Source organism: Hippopotamus amphibius, chromosome 7, assembly GCF_030028045.1.
Source record: "Hippopotamus amphibius kiboko isolate mHipAmp2 chromosome 7, mHipAmp2.hap2, whole genome shotgun sequence".
Classification (NCBI taxonomy): Eukaryota; Metazoa; Chordata; class Mammalia; order Artiodactyla; family Hippopotamidae; genus Hippopotamus; species Hippopotamus amphibius.
In genome coordinates, this window is record NC_080192.1 from 95,899,816 (window position 1) to 95,927,207 (window position 27,392).

Sequence of the window (27,392 nt, forward strand, 5' to 3'; positions counted from 1 at the left end):
AAAAACAAATATTGTATGCTAACTCATATATACGGAATCTAAAAAAAAAAAAGGTACTGATGAACCCAGTGACCAGACAAGAATAAGGATGCAGATGCAGAGAATGGACTGGAGGACACGAGGTTGGGGGGAGGCGAGGGGCCAAGGGGAAGCTGGGACGAAGTGAGAGAATAGCATAGACATATATATACTACTAATTGTAAAATAGCCAGTGGGAAGTTGCTTTATAACAAAGGGAGATCAACTTGATGATGGGTGATGCCTTAGAGGGCAGGGACGGGGAGGGTGGTGGGGGGGAGTCAAGGGAGGGAGGGAATATGGGGATATGTGTATAAATGCAGCCCATTGACTTTGGTGTACCTCAAAAACTGGTACAAGAGTGTAAAGCTATTCCAATAAAGAGCTTAAAAAAAAGCAAGATGGTGTACTTAAACCCAAACATTTATAATTACATGAATTCAAATTAACTGGACACTCCAGTTAAAAGTCAGAGATTGGATTTTTTTTTTTAAGTCCAAGATTGAGGAATTGGATAAAAAGCAAAACCTAGTTATATTCTGTGTATAAGAGAAACACTTCAGTTATTATGACACAATAAATTGAAATTAAAAAGATGTACCATGCAAACAGTAAGGTATCAGACAAATTAGACTTTGGGACAAAGGAAGTATTACCAGAGATAAAGAAGGACACTTGTGATAATGAAAATTAAGCAGAAAGACATAATTCTCAATGTTTATGTACAAAATAACTGAGTTTCAAATACATGAAGCAAAAGCTGACAACAAAAAAGAGAAAAAGACAAATGTAGTAATTCACAGAACAGGTAGTAAAAAAAATTCCAAAAAGGTAAGTGACACATTTAACCACCTTAACCTGACAGTTTTTGAACCCATATCCAACAACTTTAGAATGCACATTCTTTTCAAATGCATATGGAATATTCACTAAACATAGACTATCTGCTGGCCCATAAAATAAAGCATAATACACTTTAGAACAGGCCCTGGGGCCGCACAGCAGGAGGTGAGCTGTGGGTGAGTGAGTGAAGCTTCATCTGCTGCTCCCCATGGCTCCCCATCTCACTCGGGTTACCACCTGAACCAGCCCCCCGCACCCACCCCTCCACCCCCACCCCGTCCGTGAAAAAATAGTCTTCCATGAAAGTGGTCCCTGGTGCCAAAAAGGTTGGGGACCGCTGCTTTAGAAAACTGAAATATGACACCAAAGGAATTAAATTACAAGTCAATAACATTCGTATATGTACAAAGTTCCCAACTATTTGCATATTAAACAGTGCTTCTCTGAAAGTCTCATGGATCAAAGAAGAAATCACAAGAGAAACTAGGAAATATTTTTAATTGAATTTTAATGAATATTTAAAAATGTATGGTATGAGGCATACCTCATTTATTGCACCTCCACTTTACTATGCTTTACAGATACTGAATTTTTTACAAATCAAAGGTTTGTTGCAACCCTACGTCAAGCAATTCTATCATGACATTTTTCATGGTGTGATATTTGCTCATTTCATGGCCTTGTGTCACATTTTAGTAATTCTTGCAGTTTCAAACTTCATTATTATTATTATTATTATTATTATTATCTGTTATGGTGATATGTGAACAGTAATCTTTGATGTTACTACCACAGACTCACTGAAATCTCAGGTGATGGTTTTAGCATTTTCTTTTTTAGCAATAAAGCATCTTAAAATTAAGGTATGTACATTGTTTTTTAAGATATAATGCTATCACGCACTTAATAGATTACAGTGTGGTGTGAACATAAATTTTATAGGCAGTAGGAAACCAAAAAATTCTTGTGACTTGCTTTATTGCAATATTCACTTTATTGCAGTGGTCTGGAACTGAACCCACAATATCTCCAGAGTATTCCTGTAATCTGTTATATAAAATGAGGTGCCCTGAGTCCATACTGATACAAGTAAGTACATAAGTAAATAAATGAAGCCATTTGATAAATATAAAAGCAATGAGAAAATCACAATTTGACAAGCATCATAGTAGTCATTCAATAAGGCAACAATCATTAACGAATGCTGTAACTATGAGAGACAGTTTCATGAGATACAGGATATTTACATAGTGTCAAAATATTTCCCCACAATACATGTATTATTTACAAAAGGAAAAAGTTACTTTACAGTGGAGAATGCTGGTAGACACCATGTTAATCAAATGATCAAAATGGAACAAATAAAAATAATTTGCAACCTTATATATTGTAATAAGAACACAACAGCCCTTCTGTGGCATTCCTGAAAAAAAAAAGTGCATAATCTGGATCTAATCATGAAGAAACACCAATTGAAACCAATTGAGGGACATTCTAATAACTAGCCTATATATTCTTCAAAAATTCCAAGTTCACATCAGTGAAAAGACTGAAGAACTATTTTATACTAAGGGAGACTAAAGAAACATAGCAATTAAATTTATCAAGAAGTGAATCTGTCGGATGTGAAGAACATTACTGGAACAATTGGTGAAATTTCAGTGATTAAGTGGGAGTAATGTTATCAGTGTTAATTTCATGATTTTGATGATTTGATTGTGGTTATGTAGGAGAATATCCAAATTTGTAGGAAATAAACACTAACGTATTCAAGAGTGTGTTGGCAACTTCCTCTCCAGTGATTCAGAAAAAAAAAAAAAAAGATCCTTGTACTGTACTTGAAACTTCTCTGTAACTCTGAGAATATTTGATATTCTCACTGTTGTCACAGCTCTAGACTTTATTGTCCATGTTTTCTCTAGGTAGAATCTGCGTGGCTTTGAAATCTATTTCTGTTGGTCACAGAAATACTTTTAATTCTGCATCTCTGGGACCTTATTCTGCTTTTCAAAATTCAAGTGATGTCTCCAACCTAATTATTACTGTGGCATAAAGGCCAGTCATTTACCACCCAAGATTGCTTCTCTGGCCCCGTGTTGGATGGCATGAGGATGAGTATGCCTTCTGATCTCTCTCGTGTTGGCATTCCTAATTACTTTGGCCATTGGCATGGGACCAGTTGGAATGTCAAGTGTGTGCCATTTGATAATGCTATAAAAAGACCTATAGCTGCTGCTCTCTAGCCATCTGTGCCTTCCCTTGGCATGATACTTTTGGGTAGTTTGTCTTCCATTGGCATGATTTCTATAGCGTGGCTTACATCTGCCACTCCTAGGCACTCACTTTGTGATCAAGTTGACATAAAATAGCTTCTTTGGCACTGTTTTTATTTAGAATAGTTTTATACCTGTAAAATTCTGAAGCAAGAATTACCATTTACTATATACATCATAATTGTAATTATATACAATATTATGAATATAACATTTTCTGACCCCTATTGACTCAAACCTATCTTGGATTTCCAAGTTCAAATCTTCCCCGTCAGAAGTCTCTACTCTGAAGAATTAACTTCTAAATGAAATGTACCTCTTCTGTTTTACGACACTGGATTGAGTACATACATCAACTTCTCCCTCCTGTGCCACATCTCTATAAGTGATGGAATGTACATGCATGTGTGTGTGTTTAAAACTTATAACTAGAATTCAAGTCAAGAATACGTAAGGGACCAGAAACTGTGAGGAATCCACTGAAAACTGTAAAACATAAAAATCAGATTGAAAAAAGAAAGCATACACCTAAATGTCCAGATAAGATGGCTCCCAGAGTTGAGAGAAGCACCAAAAGCTCTCCATGACCTGGGAAAGGGGATACTAGGATCAGAAAAATGTTCCTGGGAAAGCAGGGGTGAATAACATGGTTGTAGCAAGGTGGGTGAGTAGAGAAGTCAAAGTAAGTAAATACTGATAAACCCCGGGTATTATGAGAAAAATAAGCTGATATGAGTATGTTAAGAATTTAAGAATATTCAATACAAATGGCATAACTTTAGAATCAGTAAATAAGAAAAATGAAAAAAAGAAAACGATAAATTATTACAGAACAAATAGGAAATAATAAAAAGGAAATAAGGGTATGACAAGTAGAAAGTAAAAATTAAGCTGTCAATAATGTCTAAGCATTTATAATGCTTAGTAATTATAATGTTAATGAATTAAATTCACCTATTGAAAATCAGAGACCATAAAATTGGATTTTTAAATATCCAGATATGTGTTGCATATAAAAATCACTCCAAACCCAAAATAACATGGTGCAAATGGGAAAATATATGTAAATAAATGCTTCCAAAACCGAGTGTCATACAAAATATATAAAGAGAAGAGTATTAAAAGGGGAAAAGAAGGTGAGGTACTTTTAAAATATGTGCTCAAATTCTTTGATACTCCTCTTTTCAAAAGGTGGTGCCTTATCCTCTCATCCCCTTGAATGTGAGCTGGACAGAGTAACTCACTTCAGCTATGATGTGTGACTTCTGAAACTAGGTAATAAAATGTGTTGTGGCTTCCTTTTTGCCCCTTTCTCTCTAATCACTTGCTCTGGGGGAAGCTAGCTGCCATGTCATGAGGACATTCAAGCAGTCCTATGGAGAGGACTAAGCAGTGAAATACAGATGCATCTTGTAAATAGCTGGTAAGGAACTGCATCTGGCCAGCCATGTGAATGAGCCATCTAGAAGCAGAGCCTTCATCCACAAACTTTCAGATGACAGCCCCTCTGGCCAACATTTTGACTGCAACCTCATGAGAGACCCTGAGTCCAAATCGCCCAGTTAAGTCTTCCTGGATTCCTGACCCTCAGAAATTATGATATGATCGATGTTTGTTGTTTTAAGCTGCTAACTTTGGGGGTAACTTATCATGCAGCAATAGATAACTAATACAGAGAGATCCTTTATAATAATATACTTGATAATAGAAGTAATCCATCAAGTAGACATAGCACTATTCATTTGACTACAGAGCTCCAAAATGTATTTTTTATAAGAAAAACCTTCGAGGAAAAATTGAAAAATCCACAAAGTGTGCCGGATGTTAGCACACCCTTCTCTGAAAACCATACACGAATAAGGAAAAAAACAGTAATGATATTAGGATTTGAATAACATAATTAGAAAATCTGAGCTAATGCAGATATATTTAATAAACAGAATACATATTATTAATAAAGTTATTTTAGGTAATGATCATATCTAAGCCACCAAGGAAATCTGAACATATTCCAAAGATTTCTATCATAGAAATCATTTTCAGTGATTTCTGTGCAATACAAGTAAAAATTAACTACAAAAAGATCATCCTGCTAAAAAATAACTTTATGTGCTCCCAAATTTAACAGCGTACTTATTAATAATTCTTGGGCTAAAGGTGATGTCAAAGTGGAAATTATAAACTTAATGACAATGAAAATGTTACATATCAAGATGTGGCTTGCAGCCAAAGTAGTATTGCTCAGAAGAAATTTCATAGCCTTAAATTCATTATTTAAAAAAAAAAATCTGAAATAAAAAATGACCTGTCCTTTCATCTCAAGAGGACAAAGACAAATCCAAAGAATGTAGGGAAATAAAATTAATGAAGATAAAAGAAGAAATTAAGTCAAAGTTTTTAAAGTAGAATTTCTCAATAAAATCAAAGCCATTGTCTAGAAAAGACCTGTAAGATAATAGTTTAGAAAAGTATCATCAAGGCACAGAAAAAGACGACCACACATACCCACCATCCACACACACACACAAACAAACATTAGGACTGAAAAGGACATAATTGAGGCAAAGAAAATTTGTTTCTAAATAGGAAGATGCTATTAATTTTGGTTTGAGTTTATTTTTATCATGGATAAAAACAGAGTGAATAATGATCTGCCATATACCAATCACCTAACTTCAGTAAGCATCTATATATGACCAGTTTTCATTTATATCTCCAACCACCTTACATCCTATTTTGGATTATTTTGATGCATCATATTATCTTACTTTAAACCCTTCACTATGTCTAAAAGAGGAGTTTTTCTTTAATAAAGAAACATCACCACAGTACTATTATCATATCTAGAAAAATTCTTAGTTTTTTAATATCATCACATAATCCAACTGATGTTCACATTTCTCTATTATCTCCAGAAATATTTATTTAAAAAACCTAAAAGGTAGTTGGATCTCCAGATCAACCAGGTCCAACATTACATTTGGTTGATATGTCTCAGTGGTTTAAATTGAATTCCAGCTACCTCTCTTTTCCCTGCTTGCTTTGCAGTTTGCTGTTGAAAAAACTGAGCCGTTTGCCCTGTAGAGTTTCTCATATTTTGACATGTGGCAACTTCATATCTTTGGAGTGCTTATTAACATGTTTCTCTGTCTCCTGTATTTCCTGTAAAACATTAGTTCATTTGGGTCTGTTTCAAGTGACCATTTTTGCTCCTGGTTAGGGTCACATTTTCTTAGTCCTCATATCTAGTGTATCTTTATTGGAAGCTAGATTTTATGAATATTGCGTTGTTGAGTCTGGATTTTGTTTTATTCCTTTAAAGAATGTACAGATGATAGTATTTTTGCAGTCATGTTTAGCTATGGAAATCCCTTCAAGTTGGCTCCTGAGTTCTATTGGGATGGCCCCAGTAGTACTGATAGCTTCCTTGCTTTCTTGTATAACAAGGTACCCCCAACCTGAAATCAACAGTGTTCCCAAGTAATTCTTCTTTTAGTAGCAGATGGCCATTAAAGTTCACAGACTGGGTGCTAGGGTGCTTATTTCTACTAAGTTTGTCATTGTTTTCCAGGGAAAAAAGCTAGAACAAGGGTGGGCAAACTTTTTTTTGTAAAGGGGAAGACATCAACTATTTTAGGCTTTGTGGGCCATTAATTTCTGTCATAACTATTGAGCTTTGCCAGTGTAGCTTGAAACCAGACATAGGCAATACGTAAACAAATGAGCTTGGTTGTATTTGAATAAAACTTTATTTATAAAAACTGGTCATAGGTTGGATTTAGTTCACAGGCTGTACTTTGCCGATCTCAAGTAATGCCACCAATTTGATATACTGTTCATTAACTTTGATTTTGATGTTTGAGGAATACTTTTTATGTGATTTTATTTTATAATTATATAAGAATCGTTCTAAAATCAGATCTTTAAAAATGGCACATTCAGTGAGGTCTAGCTACAATCTTTGTTTTCTTCACATTGTTCCTTTCTTTCCCTTTGAAGGTTGTCACTTTTGGTTTTATCCTTCACTTATAGAATGTGTATATATATAACTAAATATGCATATATATTCATCTGTACCCCTGTTTTTAAATAAAACTCCTGTTTTAGTAGCATACCAAAACAGTGTTTGGCAACTTGATTGTTTTTTGTTTTTTTATTTTGTTGAAGTATGGTTAATTTACAATGTTCTGATTTCTTCTCAACAGCAAAGTGATTCAGTTATACATATATATTCTTATTCATATCCTTCTCCATTATGGTTTATCACAAGATATTGAATATAGTTCCCTGTGCTATTCAGTAGGACCTTGTTCTTTATCCATCCTATAGATAATAGTTTGGATCTGCTAATCTCAAACTCCCTATCCTTCTTTCCCCTACACCCCACTTTGGCAACCACAAGTCTGTTCTCTATGTCTGTGAGTCTATTAATGTTTCATAGATATGTTCATTTGTGTCCTATTTTAGATTCCACATATAAGTGATATCATATGGTATTTGTCTTTCTTTGACTTATTTCGCTTAGTATGATAATCTGTAGATCCATCCATGTTGCTGCAAATGGCAATATTTCATTGTTTTTTATGGCTGAATAATATTCCATTGTGTGTGTGTGTGTGTGTATATATATACACACATACACTTACACATACATCTACACATACCACATCTTTTTTTAAAGATTTATTTATTTATTTATTTTTGGCTGCATTGGGTCTTCATTGCTGCATGTGAGCTTTCTCTAGTGGTGAGCTGGGGCTGCTCTTTGTTGACGTGCATGGGCTTCTCAGTGTGGTGGCTTCTCCTGTTGCTAGAGCATGGGCTCTAGGCACGTGGGCTTCAGTAGTTGCAGCACATTGGCTCAGTAGTTGTAGCGCATGGGCTTAGTTGCTCCATGGCATGTGGGATCTTCCTGGACCAGGGATCTAACCTGTGTCCCCTACATTGGCAGGTGAATTCTTAACCACTGCACCACCAGGCAGGTCCCCACATACCACATCTTTATCCATTCATCTGTCGGTGGACATTTAGATTATTTCCATATCTTGACTATTGTAAATAGTGCTGCTATGAACACAGGGGTGCATGTATATTTCTGAATTATAGTTTTGTCTGGGTACATGCCCAGGAGTGGAGATTGCTAGATCATATGGTAGCTCCATTTTTAGTTTTTTAAGGAACCTCCATACTGTTCTCCATAGTGGCTGCACCAATTTAGATTCCTGCCAACAGTGTAAGAGGGTTCCCTTTTCTCCACATCCTCTCCATCATTTATGATTTCTAGACTTTTTAATGATGGCCATTCTGACTGGTTTGAGGTGGTAGTTCACTGTACTTTTGATTTGCATTTCTCTGATAATTAGCTGTTATGAGCATCTTTTCATTTGCCTATTGGCCATCTATATGTCTTCTTTGGAGAAGTGTCTATTCAGATCTTCTGCCCATTTTTTGATTGGGTCTTTTGCTTTTTTCTTACTGAGTTGCATGAGCTGTTTATATATTTTGAAAATTAAACTCTTGTTGGTTGCATCATTTGCAAATATTTTTTCCCAGTCTGTAGGTTTCTTCATTTAGTTTATGGTTTTCTATGCTGTGCAAAAGACTTATGTTTGATTAGGTCCCATTTGTTCATTTTTGCTTTTATTTCTATTGCCTTGGGAGACTAACCTAAAAAAACACTGGTATGATTTATGTCAGAATGTTGTGCCTATGTTCTCTTCTGGGAGTTTTATGGTGTCATGTCTTACATTTAAGTCTTTAAGCCATTTTGAGTTTATTTTTGTGTGTGGGGTGAGGGTGTGTTCTAACTTCATTGATTTGCATGTGACTGTCCAATTTTCCCAACACCACTTGCTGAAGAGACTGTCTCTTCCCCATTGTGTATTCTTGCTTCCTTTCTCAAAGATTAACTGATCATAGGTGTGTGGGTCTGTTTCTGGGCTCTCTATTCTGTTCCATTGATCCAGATGTCTGTTTTTGTGCCAATACCACACCGTTTTGATTACTGTAGCTTTGTAGTATTGTCTGAAGTGGGAAGGTTATTTTTCCTCAGGATTGCTATTGGCAATTCTGGGTCTTTTACTGTTCCATATACATTTTAGGATTATTTGTTCTAGTTCTGTGAAAAATGTCATGGATAATTGGATAAGGATCACATTAAATCTGTAGATTGTTTTGGATAGAATAGTCATTTTAACAACTTTAACTTTTCTAATCTAAGAGCATGGCATATCTTTTCATTTCTTTGAATCATCTTCAATTTCCTTTACTTATGTTTTGTAGTTCTCATCATATAAGTCTTTCACCTCCCTGGTAAGGTTTATTCCTAAGTTTGTTTGTTTGGGGGTTTTTTTGCATGCAATTTTAAAAGGGATTGTTTATTTAAATTCCATTTCTGATATTTCATTGTTAGTGTAAAGAAATGCTACTGATCTCTGTAAGTGAATCTTGTATCCTGCTACCTTGCTAAATTCATTTATCAGTTCTAGTAGTTTTGTGTGGAGTATTTAGGGTTTTCTATATATAGTAACTTAATTTTGTTTTAATATGCCAGGAATCACTCCATAGCAGTATACAGAATGATCAGAATACTTTTAAAAACTATGATAATAATATATATAACAGTGCAGTAAACATGAAAATTTAGTGAACATGAATAATCTGAAAAAATTGAATTGACTAAAATTGATGAATTTAAATAAACCAGTAGTTCCAAGAACAAAATTCAAGCAAGCCAAAAATATAACTCCTAAAAAGAAGCAGTGGGTTTTATTTACGAGTTGAAAACTTAAAAACTTATTTTAACATGAAAATATGTGTTATTCCACGTAAATTCTCCATTTGGTAACAAAATATAAATTATCATATATTTTAACTTTTAAAGTGATTATTCATTGTTCTTATATAAGGAAAGTTATTTATGTAGATATTTATGTAGACATTAAAAACTGATTACTAAAATTTATATTTATATAAATGTAACTGAGATAAATTATTTTATATACTTCCTTACCTTGAAAGTTACTTTTTCCCCAAATCTACAAATATGACATTTCTAAAATATTAACACATTATAAGAAATATTTTATTCCTAATTCTTAAAATATATTAGCTAGGTTTGTCCTATGAAAAGAAATGTTATTTTTAAATAAGTACAAAAAGAAGTGTATCAACATTTTACTTTACTTGAAATAAAGCATGTATGGACACCAAGGGGGGGAAAGTGGGGGTGGAGGTGGGATGAATTGGGAGGTTGGGACTGACATATATACACTAATATGTATAAAATAGATAATAAGAACCTGCTGTATAGCACAGGGAACTCTACTTCACTTTGCTGTGCAGTAGAAACTAACACAACATTGTAAAACAACTATTCCTTAATAAAGAAAAAAATAGGAGCTTGAGGAAGATGGCAGAGGAATAAGACATGGAGATCATCTTCCTCCCCACAAATACATCAAGAATACATCTACGTGTAGAATAGCTCCTACAGAACACCTACCAAATACTGGCAGGGGACCTCAGACTTCCAAAAAGGCAAGAAAATCCCCACATAACTGGGTAGAGCAAGAGGAAAAAGAAAAAACAGACAAAGGAATCCCGAGGAGACCTGCACCTCTGGGAGGGAGCTATGAAGTGGGAAAAGTTTCCACATACTAGGAAGCCCCTTCACTGGCATGGACGAGAGGAGCTTCGAAGCTCCCAGAGGAGAGAGCAGCAAAAGGTGCATGGAGGGCAGAGTGAAGAGATCCCCACACGGAGGATCGGTGCTGACCAGTACTTCCCAGCCTGAGACACTGGTGTGCTCACCTGCTGGGGCAGGTGGGGGCTGGGCACCGAGGCTTGGGCTTCAGAAGTCAGACCCTAGGAAGAGGACTGGGGTTGGCTGCGTGAGGACAGCCTACAGGGGGCTAGTGCACCACAGCTAGCCAGGATGGAGTCTGGGGAAAAGCCTGGGCCTGAGAGAGAGACCGAAGACCTTTGTTTCAGGGTACTTGAGAGGCAGCCCGCCATAGGAGCTTCCTACTCCGCGTGCTCACAGATGGCAGGGCAACACCTACGTGAATGTCACTGCAAGCCACGGCTGTTATATCAGAACACAGAGCCTGCTGTTGTTGCCACCAAGGGTTCTGTGTGAAAGGCAGGTCACTGTCCACACCTACCCAGCAGCCAGTGCAGCCTCCTGAGAGTGGCCCACACACAGAGGTGGGACCAAACCAAAACTGAACCCTGAGGACTGTGGGACCACAGTTGCCCCCAGAATCCACAGCCTCAATTGTAGGAAAACTCGTCTATTAGGTAATCCACAGAGGCAGGGTCTACCAAACCGATTGTGGGTATTTAATCTGCTCCTCCTGTGGCTGTACAGAGAGGCTTCCCTTTCTCTTCTTAGGTCCCACAGTGGGTATAACCCAGGAACACAAGGATTCTTCAATATATGCAAATCAATTAATGTGATACACCATATTAACAAATTGAAGGATAAAAACCATATTATAATCTCAATAGATGCAGAAAAATCTTTTGACAAAATTCAACACCCATTTATGATAAAAGCTCTCCAGAAGGTGTGCATAGAGGGAACCTACCTCAACATGATAAAGGCCGTATATGACAAACCCAAAGCCAACATCATTCTCAATGGTGAAAAACTGAAAGCATTTCCTTTAAGATGAGGATCAAGACAAGGGTGCCCACTCTCACCACTATTATTCAACATAGTTTTAGAAGTTTTAGCTACAGCAATTAGAGAAACAAAGAAATAAAAAGGAATCCAAACTGGAAAAGAAATAGTAAAACTCACTGTTTGCAGATGACATGATACTATATATAGAAAATCCTAAAGATGTTACCAGAAAACTACTAGAGCTAATCGAAGAATTTGGTCAAGTAGCAGGATACAAAATTAATGCACAGAAATCTCTTGCATTCCTATACACTAACAGTGAAAAATCAGAAGGGGAAATTAAGGAAACAATCCCATTCACCATTGCAACAAAAAGAATTAAATACCTAGGAATAAACCTGCCTAAGGAGGTAAAAGACCTGTATGCAGAAAACTATAAGACACTGATGAAAGAAAATCAGAGGCTATACAAACAGAGGGAGAGATATACTATGTTTTTGGATTGGAAGAATCAACATTGTGAAAATGACTATCCTACCGAAAACAATCTACAGATTCAACGCAATCCCTATCAAATTACCAATGGCATTTTTCACAGAACTAGAACAAAAAATTATAAAATTTATATGGAAACACAAAATACCATGAATAGCCAAAGTAATCTTGAGAAGGAAAACAGCTGGAGGAATCAGGCTCTCTGGCTGCAGACTATACTACAAAGCTACAGTAATCAAGACAGTATGGTACTGACATAAAACCAGCAATATAGATCAATGGAACAGGATAAAAAGTTCAGAGATAAACCCACATACATATGGTCACCTTATCTTTGACAAAGGAGGCAAGAGTATACAATGGAGACAAGACAGCCTCTTCAATAAGTGTTGCTGGGAAAACTGGACAACTACATGTAAAAGAATGAAATTAGAATACTCCCTAACACCATACACAAAAATAAACTCTAAATGGATTAAAGACCTAAATGTAAGGCCAGACACCATAAAACTCTTAGGGGAAAACATAGGCCGAACACTCCATGACATAAATCACAGCAATATCCTTTTTGACCCACCTCCTAGAGTAATGGAAATAAAAACAAAAATAAACAAATGGGACCTAATGAAACTTAAAAGTTTTTGCACAGCAAAGGAAACCATAAAAAAGATGAAAACCCTCAGGATGGGAGAAGATATTTGCAAACGAATCAACAAAGGATTAATCTCCAAAATATACAAGCAACTCATGCAGCTCAACATCTAAAAAAAAAAACAACCACATCCAAAACCACATCCAAAACCAAGACCTAAATATACATTTCAGCAAAGAAGATATACAGATGGCCAACAAACACATGAAAAGATGCTCAACATCACTAATTATGAGAGAAATGCAAATCAAAACCACAATAAGGTATCACCTCACACTGATCAGAATGGCCATCATTCAAAAAAAATCTACAAGCTATAAATGCTGGAGAGGGTGTGGAGAAAAGGGAACCCTGCTGCACTCTTGGTGGGAATGTAACTTGATACAGCCACTGTGGAAAACAGTACAGAGATTCCTTAAAAAACTAAAAACAGAACTACCGTATGACCCAGCAATCCCACTACTGGACATACACTCTCAGAAAACCATAATTCAAAAAGATACATGTACCCCAGTGTTCATTGCAGAACTATTTACAGTAGCAAGGACATGGATGCAACCTAAGTGTCCATCAATAGATGAATGGATAAAGATTATGTGGCATATGTATACAATGGAATATTGCTCAGCCATAAAAAGGAACAAAATTGAGTTGTTTATAGTGAGGTGCATGGACCTAGAGACTGTCATACAGAGTGAAGTAAGTCAGAAACAGAAAAACAAATACCGTATGCTAATGCCTAATTATGGAATCTAAAACAATGGTACTAGTGGTAGGGCATGATTAAAGATGCAGATGTAGAGAATGGACATGAGGACACGGAGGTGGGGGGGGCGGTGGAGGGGAAGCTGGGATGAAGTGAGAGAGTAGCACTGACATGTATACACTACCAAATGTAAAAACAGATGGCTAGTGGGAAGCTGCTGCATAACACAGGGAGATCAACTTGATGACGGGTGATGACCTAGAGGGTTGGGATAGGGAGGGTGGAAGGGAGGCTCAAGAGGGAGGGGATATGGGGATATATGTATAAATACAACTGATTCACTTTGTTGTACAGCAGAAACTGGCACAACAGTGTAAAGTAATTCTACTCCAATAAAGGTCTGGAAAAAATAATAAAATAAAAGTAATAAAATTAAGCTATTGCTTCAAAAATTAATTAAAAATAATAAAATGGTAAGAAATAAAGCAGCATGAAATTAAATGTTCTGAAAGCAGTTTTGGACAAGGCTTAAACTTGTAAAGCTTGTAGATTATGAATTTAAATTTTCGATTTATCAATTGATTTGAAGTAAGTAAAATATAGCAGGGAGGGAGGGCTAGACCATGATAGTCTCAAATGTGTATAAGCACTTATAAAGACACTGACATGTCTTTGTAAGTCCTTCTATAGATTTTTCTTTAGCTTTAAATTGTTTGTTTGTTTTGGCCATGCTGCACAGCTTGCAGGATCTCAGTTCCCCAACCAGGGATTGAACCCAGGCTCTCAGAAGTAAAAGCACCAAGTCCTAACCACTGACTGCCAGGGAGCTCCCTAGCTTTAAATACTTTTTGTTGTAAATCTGCATATTCATTCTGGTAGTACATTAAACATCATCTGTGAAAGGTAATGAGCTCCCAGGAATAGCAAGTCTTTTATTGTAGATCTTAGATGATACAGATGGGATTATGTGTAAATTTTTAAACCTGGATCATGGCCAAAGACTATCAGTGTTTGCCATCTTTTGTTCAGTTGAAGCCAATTTCACTTAATAGTGCTAAAAGATGTTACTAATATAAGGCAGTTTGGCAAATGGTAAATTAAAAATTGTCGTTGAGAATGACACACACTAAGTGGTTCATTCTTCTGAATATTTTTCTGAAAACTTGCTTCCAAGTTAGTAACATTTTTATGATAAAACCATTCACTAGGTAATCCTGATTGGGTGGCAGTAAATGTTGGGATTTACCAATATGACACTTTTCAAATCTGTTGTCATCTATGTTATCCCTTTAGACTCATTACATTGCTTTTTTTTTTCTTTCTTAAATTGGCTGCATTGAGTCTTCGTTGCTGCACACAGGCTTTCTCTAGTTGTGGCGAGTAGGGGCTACTCTTGGTTGTCGTGCGTGGGCTTCTCATTGCAGTGGCTTCTCTTGTTGTGGAGCACAGGCTCTAGGTGCATGGGCTTCAGTAGTTGTGGCACGCAGGCTCAGTAGTTGTGCCTCACCAGCTCTAGGGTGCAGACTCAGTAGTTGTGGCACACGGGCTTAGTTGCTCTGCGGCATGTGGGATCTTCCCAGACCAGGGCTCGAACATGTGTCCCTTGCATTGGCAGGCAGATTCTTAACCACTGCACCACCAGGGAAGTCCCTACATGCCATTTTAATCTTATACAGTAAGTCTCCAAAAAGAGACTAAGGAAACAAAAAATGACTGTACAAGTTACAGTGTCTCCTTGTGCCATGTGCCTCCCAGACACATGATTCTAAACAACTAAGCACAGTACAGTAACACAGTTCCCTAGTATGTGAAAACCTTGATGGATGGGTATCGGGGGCAGATCCGTGTTTTATAGGTCTTGAAGCTTATACTTCTTAAGAAGGATAATTTAATGAACCTAGAGAATATTATGTTTAGTGAAATAAGTCATAGAAAGACAAATACTGTATATTATCACCTAGATATGGAATCTAAAAAATAAACAAACATATATAACAAAACAGGAAAAGACTCACAGATATAGAAAACAAACTAATGGTTACCAGTAGGGAAGGAGAAGGGAGGGAGGGGCAAGATAAGGGTATAGGATTAAGAGTTACAAACTACTATGTATAAAAAAGATAAGCAACAAGGATAGATTGTACAGCACAGAAACATAGCCATTATTTTGTAATAACTTTAAGTGGAGTATAATTTATAAAAATGCTGAATCACTGTGCTGTATACCCAAAACTAATATAATATTGTAAATTAACTATACTTCAATTTAAAAAAGAAAATTAAAAAAAAAGAATTTATCATTTCAAGTACAGAATTAGGTACTGGGAAGGTCATGTACAAATAAGAGGCAGAGAAGCTTAAGCTTTATAAACTTTGTAGTATATTCACCTGTGCATCTGGCACATAGTAAACACTCCATAATTATTTGTAGAATACTTTTTGATTAATAAGTATTAATTAAATTTACAGTCAAGATGAGAAGGGCATAACTATCCCAGTAGTTTTCTCTTGCTATGTATTTAATATCATTTAACAGTACCTTAGCCTTAGTCTCAACCAGCTTTACTGCATGTCCTCTATTCTTGTATGTGCTGGCCTAATCAAGTAAAAGACATGAAAATGAAATATAAAGCCAAGTGGCTTTTACTTTCTTGACTTATTTAGAACATGCCTATTTCACAGGGGTATATGAACATATTTAATTGTATATACCCAACACTTAAACTAAATTGCAACACTGAAACTATCTAAAATTTAAAAAATAAATACAGCCAGAGGATAGCCAATGGGGGGCGGGGCAGGGATATAGATACTAGATACTTGATGTCTTTTATCAGACAGTAAAGATTCATGAACTGTCCCATACTGAGTCATGGAGTTACAGAAATATACTCTCTACTGCATTTTATTAAAAACTACATTCAGATATATGAATAGTGAGGAGGCCCACAGAAAGATTAAGAAATGAAAACCTTACTGGTACAGATATAATATCAACTCAAAAACTGCTAAGCCTTATTACCTTCTTGAAATTAATGACCTAAATTCCCTATAACAATTAAAAAATAAAGAGTAGAAATCACAGAATTAAGGAAGATCGAGAGAGAGACTGAGAAAATGTTCCAGAAATAATTTGTGAACCACAGATGCTATAGCCAACACTTACATCACTGTTAAACATAAAGTACTAACATTTTTAACTCACAAAAAAAGGATATTTCTTATAAGTAACTTTCTTTCTTCGATTTATATGCCTATATACTAGTGGTTTTATATAGTCTTACTGTTAACTAGAATAAGTCTTAGATATTCTTGACCCTTTACTTTCACGTATGAATTTTAAGATCAACTTGTCAGGTTCCATGAAAAATCTTGAAGGGATTTTGATTGGAATTCCACTGAATTTTGGGTCAGAATTGATACCTTGATGATGTATTTATAGTCTTTTCAGCCATAAGCAGGTGTATATCTGCATTTTAATCAGGTGTTCATTTATGTCACTCAGTAATAGGTGGTAATTTCTTCTTAAATGCATTGTATAGCTTTTGCTTATTTTCAGTGAAAAATCACATACAAATTTTGCCAGAGACAGATAGGAAAAAAAGCCACCTTAACTTATTTTATAAGGCTAGTATAACATTGATACCAGTTGAGGGCTTATTAGAGTCAAGTGCAAGTAAAGTGATAGAATTTCTTACTTAAGAACATAGATACATTTACTATATAGCGACTATATTTCAATTTAAAAAAACATAGGTGCAAAATATTGAATAAAATACTAGCAAATTGATTACGGGAGTATATATTTTAAAATTACTGCTGATTTCTTCATTGAATATAAGCATCTATTATGAAAGTATCATGCCACTCTTGGATTAAAAAACAGCATGATTTTTTCAACTGATGCACATTTAAGTTGCTTCCAATTTTTTTATTGTTATAAGTATTGCTGTCAGGAATTCCCTGCTGTTCCAGTGATTAGAACTCCATGCTTTCACTGCCAAGGGCCTAGGTTCAATTCCTGGTTGGGGAATTAGGATTCTGCAAGCTACATGGCACAGCCAAAAAAAAGCAAAAATAAAAAAAAACTAGAAGATAGTCTTAAAAGTATTGCTGTCATCACCAATCTTGGACATAAGACTGGTCACATCATTTCCTTCGGAAGATTTTCCAAAAGTATATATATGCAAATTTAAAATTCTGAGATATTATTAAAATATGGAGTCATCGAACTTTTTCCATAAAGGACCAAATAGCAAATATTATAGGCTTGTGGGCCAGGAGGCAAAATTGAGATTATTATTTAGATACTTGAGAAAACAAATTTCCATACATCTTTATTGATAAAATTTTAAATGTAATAATTGAGTATGATAGAAAATAAATTTCCACAATTCTTTATTGATAAAATTAAAAATTGAATCACTAAGTACGATTATCATAATAAAATTCTACAGAAGTGAATAATGGAACTCTTTTGGGGGGGATAACATTTTACTTAATAAGGGTTGAAAGGTGGTATTCCTTATCAACAGAATCTATTGCAGTGTTCATCTGTGGATACTGATCTATGGTGAGATTTTACATATTTCAACTTTGCAAATTTCTTTCCTCGTAGATGGGTACTGCCAAATATTGATATCAATCCATGAGCGTATGGTTTAATTGCACTTATTCACCGATCAGAAGGTATTTTTAGAATTCTATTAGCTAAAGGCTAGACTGCCTTTTAACATGTTATTACATTGCAAATTAATTACTTCCAATTATATTTCCTTAACTGCACCATTAAACAGACTTTGGAATATGGATATTTCCTTTGCACTTGTATCAAGGTTGAAAAATGCTGCTGTGGACTGAAATATATTGCTGGGAATTTGTATAGGAATGGAGATCTCACTTCTTTTTTTTAACTTTTGACAGTGCAGGAAGTATATAATGCAGCCTGATATTACTTGGAAATCAAACAATGTTAGTTCTCACTGAAATGACTTTATCACAATCTGAGTTTCACATATAAGTACTGTTTTCCTTGTAATAGTTTTATTTTTAAATTTTTTGTTTTATTTATTTATTTTTTATTTTTTTAATTTTTATTTTATTCTTTTTTGGTCTTCTCTCAAACCCAGCCTGATTGTCACCAGGGTTCCTAGGTGATTAGAGAATTCCATCTTATGCCCACCTGGGGGTCCTTCTTTTTTTTTTTTTTTTATTGGAATATAATTGCTTTACACTCTTGTACCAGTTTTTGAGGTACACCAAAGTCAATCAGCTGTAATTATACAAATATCCCCATATTCCCTTCCTCCCTTGACTCCCCGCCACCCTCCCCATCCCGGCCCTCTAAGGCATGTTCCATCATTGAGTTGATCTCCTTTTGTTACACAGCAACTTCCCACTGGCTATCTATTTTACAGTTGGTAGTATATATATGTCTATGCTAATCTCTCACTTTGTCCCAGCTTCCCCTTCACCCCCCCACCCCCCGCAACCTCGTGTCCTCCAGTCCATTCTCTGCATCTGCATCCTTATTCTTGTCTGGTCACTGGGTTCATCAGTACCTTTTTTTTTTTTTTTTTACATTCCATATATATGAGTTAGCATACAATATTTGTTTTACTCTTTCTGGCTTACTTCATTCTGTATGACAGACTCTAGGTCTAACCATCTCATTACATATAGCTCCATCTCATTCCTTTTTATAGCTGAGTAATATCTTGTAATAGTTTTAGATTGAAACATTTTCAAGTCTGCAGCATAAGCTAATTCCGAAGCCATTCAGAGTTGAGTGGTTGAGCACATTCTTCCAACCATTTAAAAATGTAAACACCATTCTTTTTTCTAAATTGAAGTACAGTTAATGTATAATATTATATATATATATAGGTGTATAATATAGCGATTCACAATTTGTAAAGGTTATATATACTCCATTTATAATTATTATAAAATACTTGTTATATTCCATGTTACACAGTATATCCTTGTAGCTTAATTTATACCTAATAGTTTGTACTTCTTAATCTCTTACCCCTATAATGCCCTTTCTTCCGTCTCCACTGGTAACTGTTTGCTGTTTACATCTGTGACTCTGCTTCTTTTTTGTTATGTTCACTAGTTGTATTTTTTAGATTCCACATATAAGTGATATCATATAGTATTTGTCTTTCTCTGTCTGACTTATTTCACTTAGCATAATGACAAAACAAAAAAAAACACTACTGAATGGGAGAAAATATTTGCAAAAGATATCACTGATAAGGGGTCAATATCCAAAATATATAAATAGTTCATACAACTAAACATCAAAAAAACAAACAACCTGATTACAAAATGGGCAGAAGAACTGAATAGACATTTTTCCGAAGAGGAAATACAGATGGCCAACAGACACATGAAAAGATGCTCAACATTGCTAATCATCAGGGAAATGCAAATCAAAACCACAATGAGATAGCACCTCACACCTGTCAGAATGGCTGTCATCAAAAAGAACATAAATGACAAATGCTGGTGAGGATGTAGAGAAAAGGGATCCCTCATACACTGTTGGTGGGAATGTAATTGGTGCAGCCACTGTGGAAAAAAGTATGGAGGTTTCTCAAAAAACTAAAAGTAGAACTACCGTATGACCCAGCAATTCCACTCCTGAGTATATATCTGAAAAAAACAAAAGCACTAATTCAAAAAGATATATGCACCCCAATATTCATAGCAACATTATTTACAGTTGCCAAGATATGGAAGCAACCTAAGTGTCCATCAACAGATGACTGGATAAAGAAGAATGTGATATAATATATATATATCATATATGTATGTATGTGTGTATATATGTACACATACGTACACTTACAGTGGAATGCTACTCAGCCATAAATAAGAATGAAATTTTGCCATTTGCAGCAACATGAATGGAGCTGGAAGGCATTATGCTAGGTAAACACCATTCTTAACTCAAGTACTGTACAAAAGGCAGGCTATATTTCGCCCATAGGCCATAGTTTACCAACCCTTGCTCCATAAAGTCTGTATTCCCAGTGAATGTCATAAGAGCCTATTTCCCCCCAAACTTTGCAACCAGTAAGTAATAACTTTAAAAAACTTGTCCAGTTTGAAATAACATTTTTTCAACTTTCAATATCAGGAAAAGTGAAATGCCTTTTCATGATTATAGGCCATTTATATTTCATCATTGAAAACTTGTTATTCATGTTCTTTTTCCATTTTTGTTGCAGTAAAATTCTCATTCCAACATTAACTCTCTTAACCAAAAAGAGTTCTAAGTCCTTTTTAGTGGCTTTGTCTACTTGTTTAGAATTATTTTCCACTGCATTTTCCCACACATCCAGCATCCCTTCCATATTGAAAGGCTTGCCATCGCCTGATAGACTCATGTAGTCTCAAGCTTCTCTACATATATGCACCAGATATCGTTCATTTTCTGTTGCCTTTTCTCTGTTTTCTCTTCTAGTATAACTCTTATTTGTCCTTCAAGATGCAGATCAAGGACCAGATCCTTCTCTTTGGTTCCACATCATTCTTAACTCTGCCATAAAACCTATCACACTGTTACTAATTGTTGTTTACAGTGGTCTTTCTCCCTATTGGGCTCAAAGCTTGTTGAGAATTGGTATTATAATTGAACTCTCTTTTCACAACAGTGCCTGGTACTATTATTAATAGGCACTGATTATTTGTTGACTGAATGAGTTCAAGATAATAGCAGTATTAATAATATTAACAAAGTAATATGTCCTGGACACATAAATATAGAGACAAATTTGTGTAATAATATTCCTTGCAAAATGCTTATCATAATGAACAATTGAATTTTGAAGAAGCTATCTCAGATAGTAAAATTTCATTAAAGAAAATAGCCACTAAGATTTTTATTCCCTGACAAAACTGTGTACGTCAAACATTTGATTTAAAAGCTTGTCTTTTTCCCTACAGACTTAAAATCATTTATTTAAGTAACTGCCACTAGCTATAGCTATGATTTCCAATTCAAGAAAATTTGCTTGTACCAGAAAATTGAGAAAATTAGAATACAAAAAAGAATGTTCATTAGATGTCTGCTTTGTAATCTAAACAGTAAGTTCTTTCTTTCAAAATCCGCTTTGTAACTTGACTAAGATTCATTTTAAATTAATCTTTTATTTTGCTTTATTTCCAAAGGACATCCATTACCTTGCACTAGATAAGGGTGAACTGGCACTAGCTGAAGTGGCAAGAAAGAGAGCTAGCGACACTGATGCAGAATCAATAACCTCTGGAGTTGGTAAGTTTTAATGCTGTTTTTCTGAAGTGATTTTTGTTTTAATCAATACTTATTCAGTGTCACTTCTATTTACATTTGTAGGGCATGGCTGGTTAATTTGAATTACTTTCTTTGTGAAGACAGTCTTTTTTTTTTTTTTTTTTTTTTTTTGAGTATAATTGCTTTAAGTTTTTGCCGCACAGCAAAGTGGATCAACCATACGCATACACACATGCCCTCCCTCTTGGACCTCCTTCTCCGCACACACCTCCCCGCCCCCGCATTTCACCCAACTAGACCATCAGAGAGCACCAAGTTGAGCTCACTGTGCTATACAGCAGGTTCTCACCAGCTATCTACTTAACAATGGTAGTGTAGTTATGTCAAACCTAATCTCCCAATTCATCCCACCTTCTACTTCCCTCCTGTGTCCACACATCCATTCTCTATGTCTGCCTCTCTGTTCCTGCCCTGCAGATAGATTCATCTGTACCATTTTCCTAAATTCCACAGATATGTATTAATATACAGTATTTGTTTTTCTCTTTCTGACTTATTTCACTCTGTATGACAGAATCTAGGTCCATCCACCTCACTAAAAATAATTCAGTTTCATTCCTTTTTATGGCTGAGTAATATTCCATTGTATATATGTGCCACTCTTCTTTATCCATTCATCTGTCAGGGGACATTTAGGTTGTTTCCATGTCCTGGCTATTGTAAATAGTGCTGCAATAAACACTGGGGTGCATGTATCTTTTCAAATTATGGTTTTCTCTGGATATATGCCCAGGAATGGGATTGCTGGATCATATGGTAGTTCTATTTTTGATTTTTTAAGGAACCTCCATACTGCTCTCCATAGTGGCTGTATCAATTTATATTCCCACCAATGGTGCAGGAGGGTTCCCTTTTCTCCACACCCTCTCCAGAATTTATTGTTTGTAGATTTTTTGATGATGGTCATTCTGACTGGCGTGAGGTGGTACCTTGTAGTTTTTTTTATTTGCATTTCTCTAATAACTAGTGATGCTGAGCATCTTGTCATGTGTTTGTTGGCCACCTCTATATCTTCTTTGCTGAAATGTCTATTTAGGTCTTCACCCATTTCTTGATTGGGTTGTTGTTTTTGTTTGTTTTTGATATTGAGCCACATGAGCTATTTGTATATTCTGGAGATTAATCCTTTGTCTGTTGCTTCATTTGCAAATACTTTCTCCCATTCTGTGGGTTGTCTTTTTGTCTTGTTTATGGTTTCTTTTGCTGTGCAAAAGCTTTTAAGTTTCATTAGGTCCCATTTGCTTATTTTTATTTTCATTACTCTAGGAGGTAGGTCATAAAAGATCTTGCTGTGATTTATGTCAAAGAATTTTCGTATGTTTTCCTCTAAAGAATTTATATAGTGTCTGGTCTTACATTTAGGTTTTTAATCTATTTTGAGTTTATTTTTGTGTATGGTGTTAAGGAGTGTTCTAATTTCATTCTTTTACATGTAGCTGTCCAGTTTTCCCAGCACCATTTATTGAAGAGGCTGTCTTGTCTCCATTGTATACTCTTGCCTCCTTTGTCAAATATAAGGTGACCATAGGTGCGTGGGTTTATCTCTGGCCTTTCTATCCTGTACCATTGATCTGTATTTCTGTTTTTGTGCCAGTACCATACTGTCTTGATTACTGTAAGATAGTCTGAAATTGGGGACCCTGATTTCTCCAGCTCCATTTTTCTTTCTCAAGATTGCTTTGGCTATTCCGAGTTTTTTGTGTTTCAATACAAATTGTATAATTTTTTGTTCTAATTATGTGAAAAATGCCACTAGTAATTTGATTGCATTGAATCTGCAGATTGCTTTGGGTAGTATCATCATTTTCACAATCTTGATTCTTCTAATCCAAGAACATGGTATGTCTCTCCATCTGTTTGTATTGTCTTTGATTTCTTTCATCAGCATCTTATGGTTTTTCTGCATACAGATCTTTTGCCTCCTTAGGCAGGTTTATTTCCTAGGTATTTTATTCTTTTTGTTGCAGTGGTAAATGGGATTGTTTCCTTAATTTCTCTTTTTGATCTTTTGTTGTTAGTGTATAGAAATGCAAGAGATTTCTGTGCATTAATTTTGTCTCCTGATACTTTATTAAATTCATCAATTAGCTCTAGTAGTTTTCTGGTGGCATCTTTAGGATTTCCTATCTATAGTACCATGTCATCTGCAAACAGTGACAGTTTTACTTCTTTTCCAATTTGGATTTATTTCTTTTTCTTCTCTGATTGCTATGGCTAGGACTTCCAATACTATTTTGAATAACAGTGATGAGAGTGGACATCCTTGTCTTATTCCTGATCTTAAAGGAAATGCTTTCAGTTTTTTACCATTTAGAATGATGTTTGCTATTGGTTTGTTGCATATGGCCTTTATTATGTTGAGGTAGATTCTCTCTATGCCCACTTTCTGGAGAGTTTTTATCATAAATGGGTGTTGAATTTTGTCAAAAGCTTTTTCTGTATCTATTGAGATGATCATATGGTTTTTATCCTTCAATTTGTTAATATGGAAATCACATTGATTGTTTTGTATACACTGAAGAATCCTTGCATCCCTGGGATAAATCCCACTTGATCAGGGTGTACATTCTTTTTAATGTGTTCTTGGATTCTGTTTGCTAATATTTTGTTGAGAATTTTTGCATCTATGTTCATCAGTGATATTGGTCTGTAACTTTTTTTTTCTGTGATATCTTTGTCTGGTTTGGGTATCAGGGTGATGGTGGCCTCATAGAACAAGTTTGGGAGTGTTTCTCCCTCTGCAGTTTTTTGGAAGAGTTTGAGAAGGACAGGTGTTAGCTCTGCTCTAAATATTTGATAGAATTTACCTGTGAAGCCATCTGGCCCTGGACTTTTGTTTATTGGAAGATTTTTAATTACAGTTTCAATTTCATTACCTGTGATTGGTCTGTTTATATTTTCTAATTCTTCCTTGTTCATTGTTGGAAAGTTGTACCTTTCCAAGAATTTGTCCATTTCTTCCAGGTTTTCCATTTTATTGGCATATAGTTGCTTGTAGTAGTTTCTTATGATCCTTTGTATTTCTGCAGTCAGTTGTAATCTCTCCTTTTTCATTTCTAATTTTATTGATTTGAGTCCACTCCATTTTTTTCCCTGATGAGTCTGGCTAAAGGTTTTTCTATTTCACTTATCTTCTCAAAGATCCAACTTTAGTTTTATTGATTTTTGCTATTGTTTTCTTTGTTTCTATTGTATTTATTTCTGCTCTGATCTTTATGATTTCTTTCCTTCTACTAACTTTGGGTTTTCTCTGTTCTTTTTCTGTTTGCTGTGGATGTAAGGTTAGAGTGTTTATTTGAGATTTTTCTTGTTTCTTGATTTGAGCTTGAATTGCTATTAACTTCCCTCTTAGAACTGCTTTTGCTGCGTCCCCTAGGTTTTGGATCATGGTGTTTTAATGGCTGGTTAATTTGAATTACTTTGTGAAGACAGTGTCTTAAAACAAAAACAAAAACCAAACCAAAACAGAAGAACAAGAAGAATTAAGCCTCGTTAAATAAATAGTACAATAGGGATATTTAACTTGGAATTGTGTTAATATGCAAATTAATAATCAGTAATTAATAACTACTTTGCAAAAAGTAAAATGTCATTGTTCTATTCATAAGATTTTGAGGAAGATAGTTTATTATTATCAGTGCTGTTATTAAAATTAACCAACACAGGAACTTATATAATCCTTTATTTTTATACATAGACACATATGTCACATCCCAGAAGAATTCCCTCCTATATCAGACAAAGTACTTCACATGGAATTTTAGGTTTGATGGGTGAATTTTTTTTTTAATTTAGAAGCCACTAGATTCATTTTACAGTGAGTCTTCCAAAGATAAATCAGAAGCCTAAATTGAATCTCAAGGTCCATTCAAAACTTTATAATATAGAAAAATGATAGTCTTAAAAACTATAATAATATCAATTTGAGTTTTCTTTTGCTAAACTCAGTTTATCCTAATATGACTAACTCTGAACATATTGATCTCTGGACATCCCAATTCCTATTGTTCCTGGTATTTCTTATTCCTAGATTAGGCAGAGGACCCTCAGAATTGTAACAGAATTTATTTCTTCATGGAACTCCTATAAATGAAAGAAGTTTCAGGAAGGCTTCCGCTTTGTAAGTTGCTTGAAAATATCATAACAAGCCTCTCCGTTGATCAGTCATCTCATGCTTTGTTTTTTTAATGTTGTTGTCAGCCAAAGGGAGCAGTTGTCAGCTTCTCTGTAACATCACCACAAGATCCCAGTCTTCAAGGTGGTACTAAAGGACTAAATGCCATACTACCAGGGTAGCTCTAAACCTGAATACCAAAGCTGACAGTTGTTTACCAGAAAGATGATTTCATTCTCCCTCTTCCATCCTGAAAGAGTTCCAAATTGATCAAACCCAAAAGATGCACAGACCACTTTCAAATCTTCATTCCGAATGGATAAAGGATATTCAATATTAATATAATATTAGATAAGAATAACTTCAGTTGACCTATCATTGTATCTTGTTACTTGCTAAGGATAGTGATTTGCATCCCAGTAAAAACAATAATAGCTAATATTTACTGAATGCTTACTGTAGGCCAAGCACTATTTTAACTTGCATACATTAAGTAATTTAAGCCTTACCATAATTCTTTGAGGTATGTACAATTTATAGTTGTGATAAGGCACTGATAACTAAATAATAATAGCACACAATATTAATAGGAATTATGTGTTACATCACGGGAATATAAATATCCTCTATCCCTACCCTCTTTCCATTTAGGAAACACAGTAGGAGGTTAATTCATAGCAAATTTTATCAGAATTTTCCTTAGTTGTCATGTACTGCCTTTTCCACCAGGGTATCAGATATAATGGAGGCAATTTTAGTACTTTAAAGCTATTTAAAGTTACTAAGAGTGAAAATGAATATGAAAAGATTATCATGAAACTTAAGAAAAATGAAGAAAACTCCACTATTCACTAAATGCATCATGTTCCCTGTGATCAGATTTTGATCAGGTTATCCAGGCCAGCTGATAATTCCTAGTCAAAGAGCTTAGTTTTCCCCCTTTGAGCCCTGCCTCATTTCTAGTAAATACTCTTTTTTCACTGAAACCCTGTTTCTCCCCATTTCTTAGCTTTTTTTTTTTTCAGGCCTTATTCTTTGGCTTTGATTACCATCTCTTGTCAAAGATCCATTTAATAACAACAGTAACTCTCAAAAGGTGAACATCTTAGTTAAATGTTGTACTCCACTTTCTCCAGAAAACTGGGGTGGCTCCCACTTATAATATTTAGCAGACAGAAAAAAGAATCAGCAAACTTTAAGATACAACATTTAGAATCATTGAGTCTGAAGAGCAAAAAGAAAAAAAGTAAAGTGGGCCTAAAGGACTTATGGGATACCATCAAGCATACCAACACATTATGGGAGTCTCAGAAGGATAAGTAAGAAAAAGAGAGATTAT

General features: G+C 35.1%; 1 protein-coding gene across 1 annotated transcript in view; it reads left to right on the forward strand.

Annotated features, from left to right (window-relative positions):
* WDPCP (WD repeat containing planar cell polarity effector) overlaps nt 1-27,392 on the forward strand; it is a gene marked incomplete at its 3' end in the record, with an annotated part of 364,337 nt that overhangs the window by 239,700 nt on the left and 97,245 nt on the right. The window contains exon 14 of the mRNA XM_057743382.1: nt 21,798-21,900. Within this exon, the coding sequence (XP_057599365.1) occupies nt 21,798-21,900 (103 nt within the window). The remainder of the gene's footprint in view (nt 1-21,797; nt 21,901-27,392) is intronic.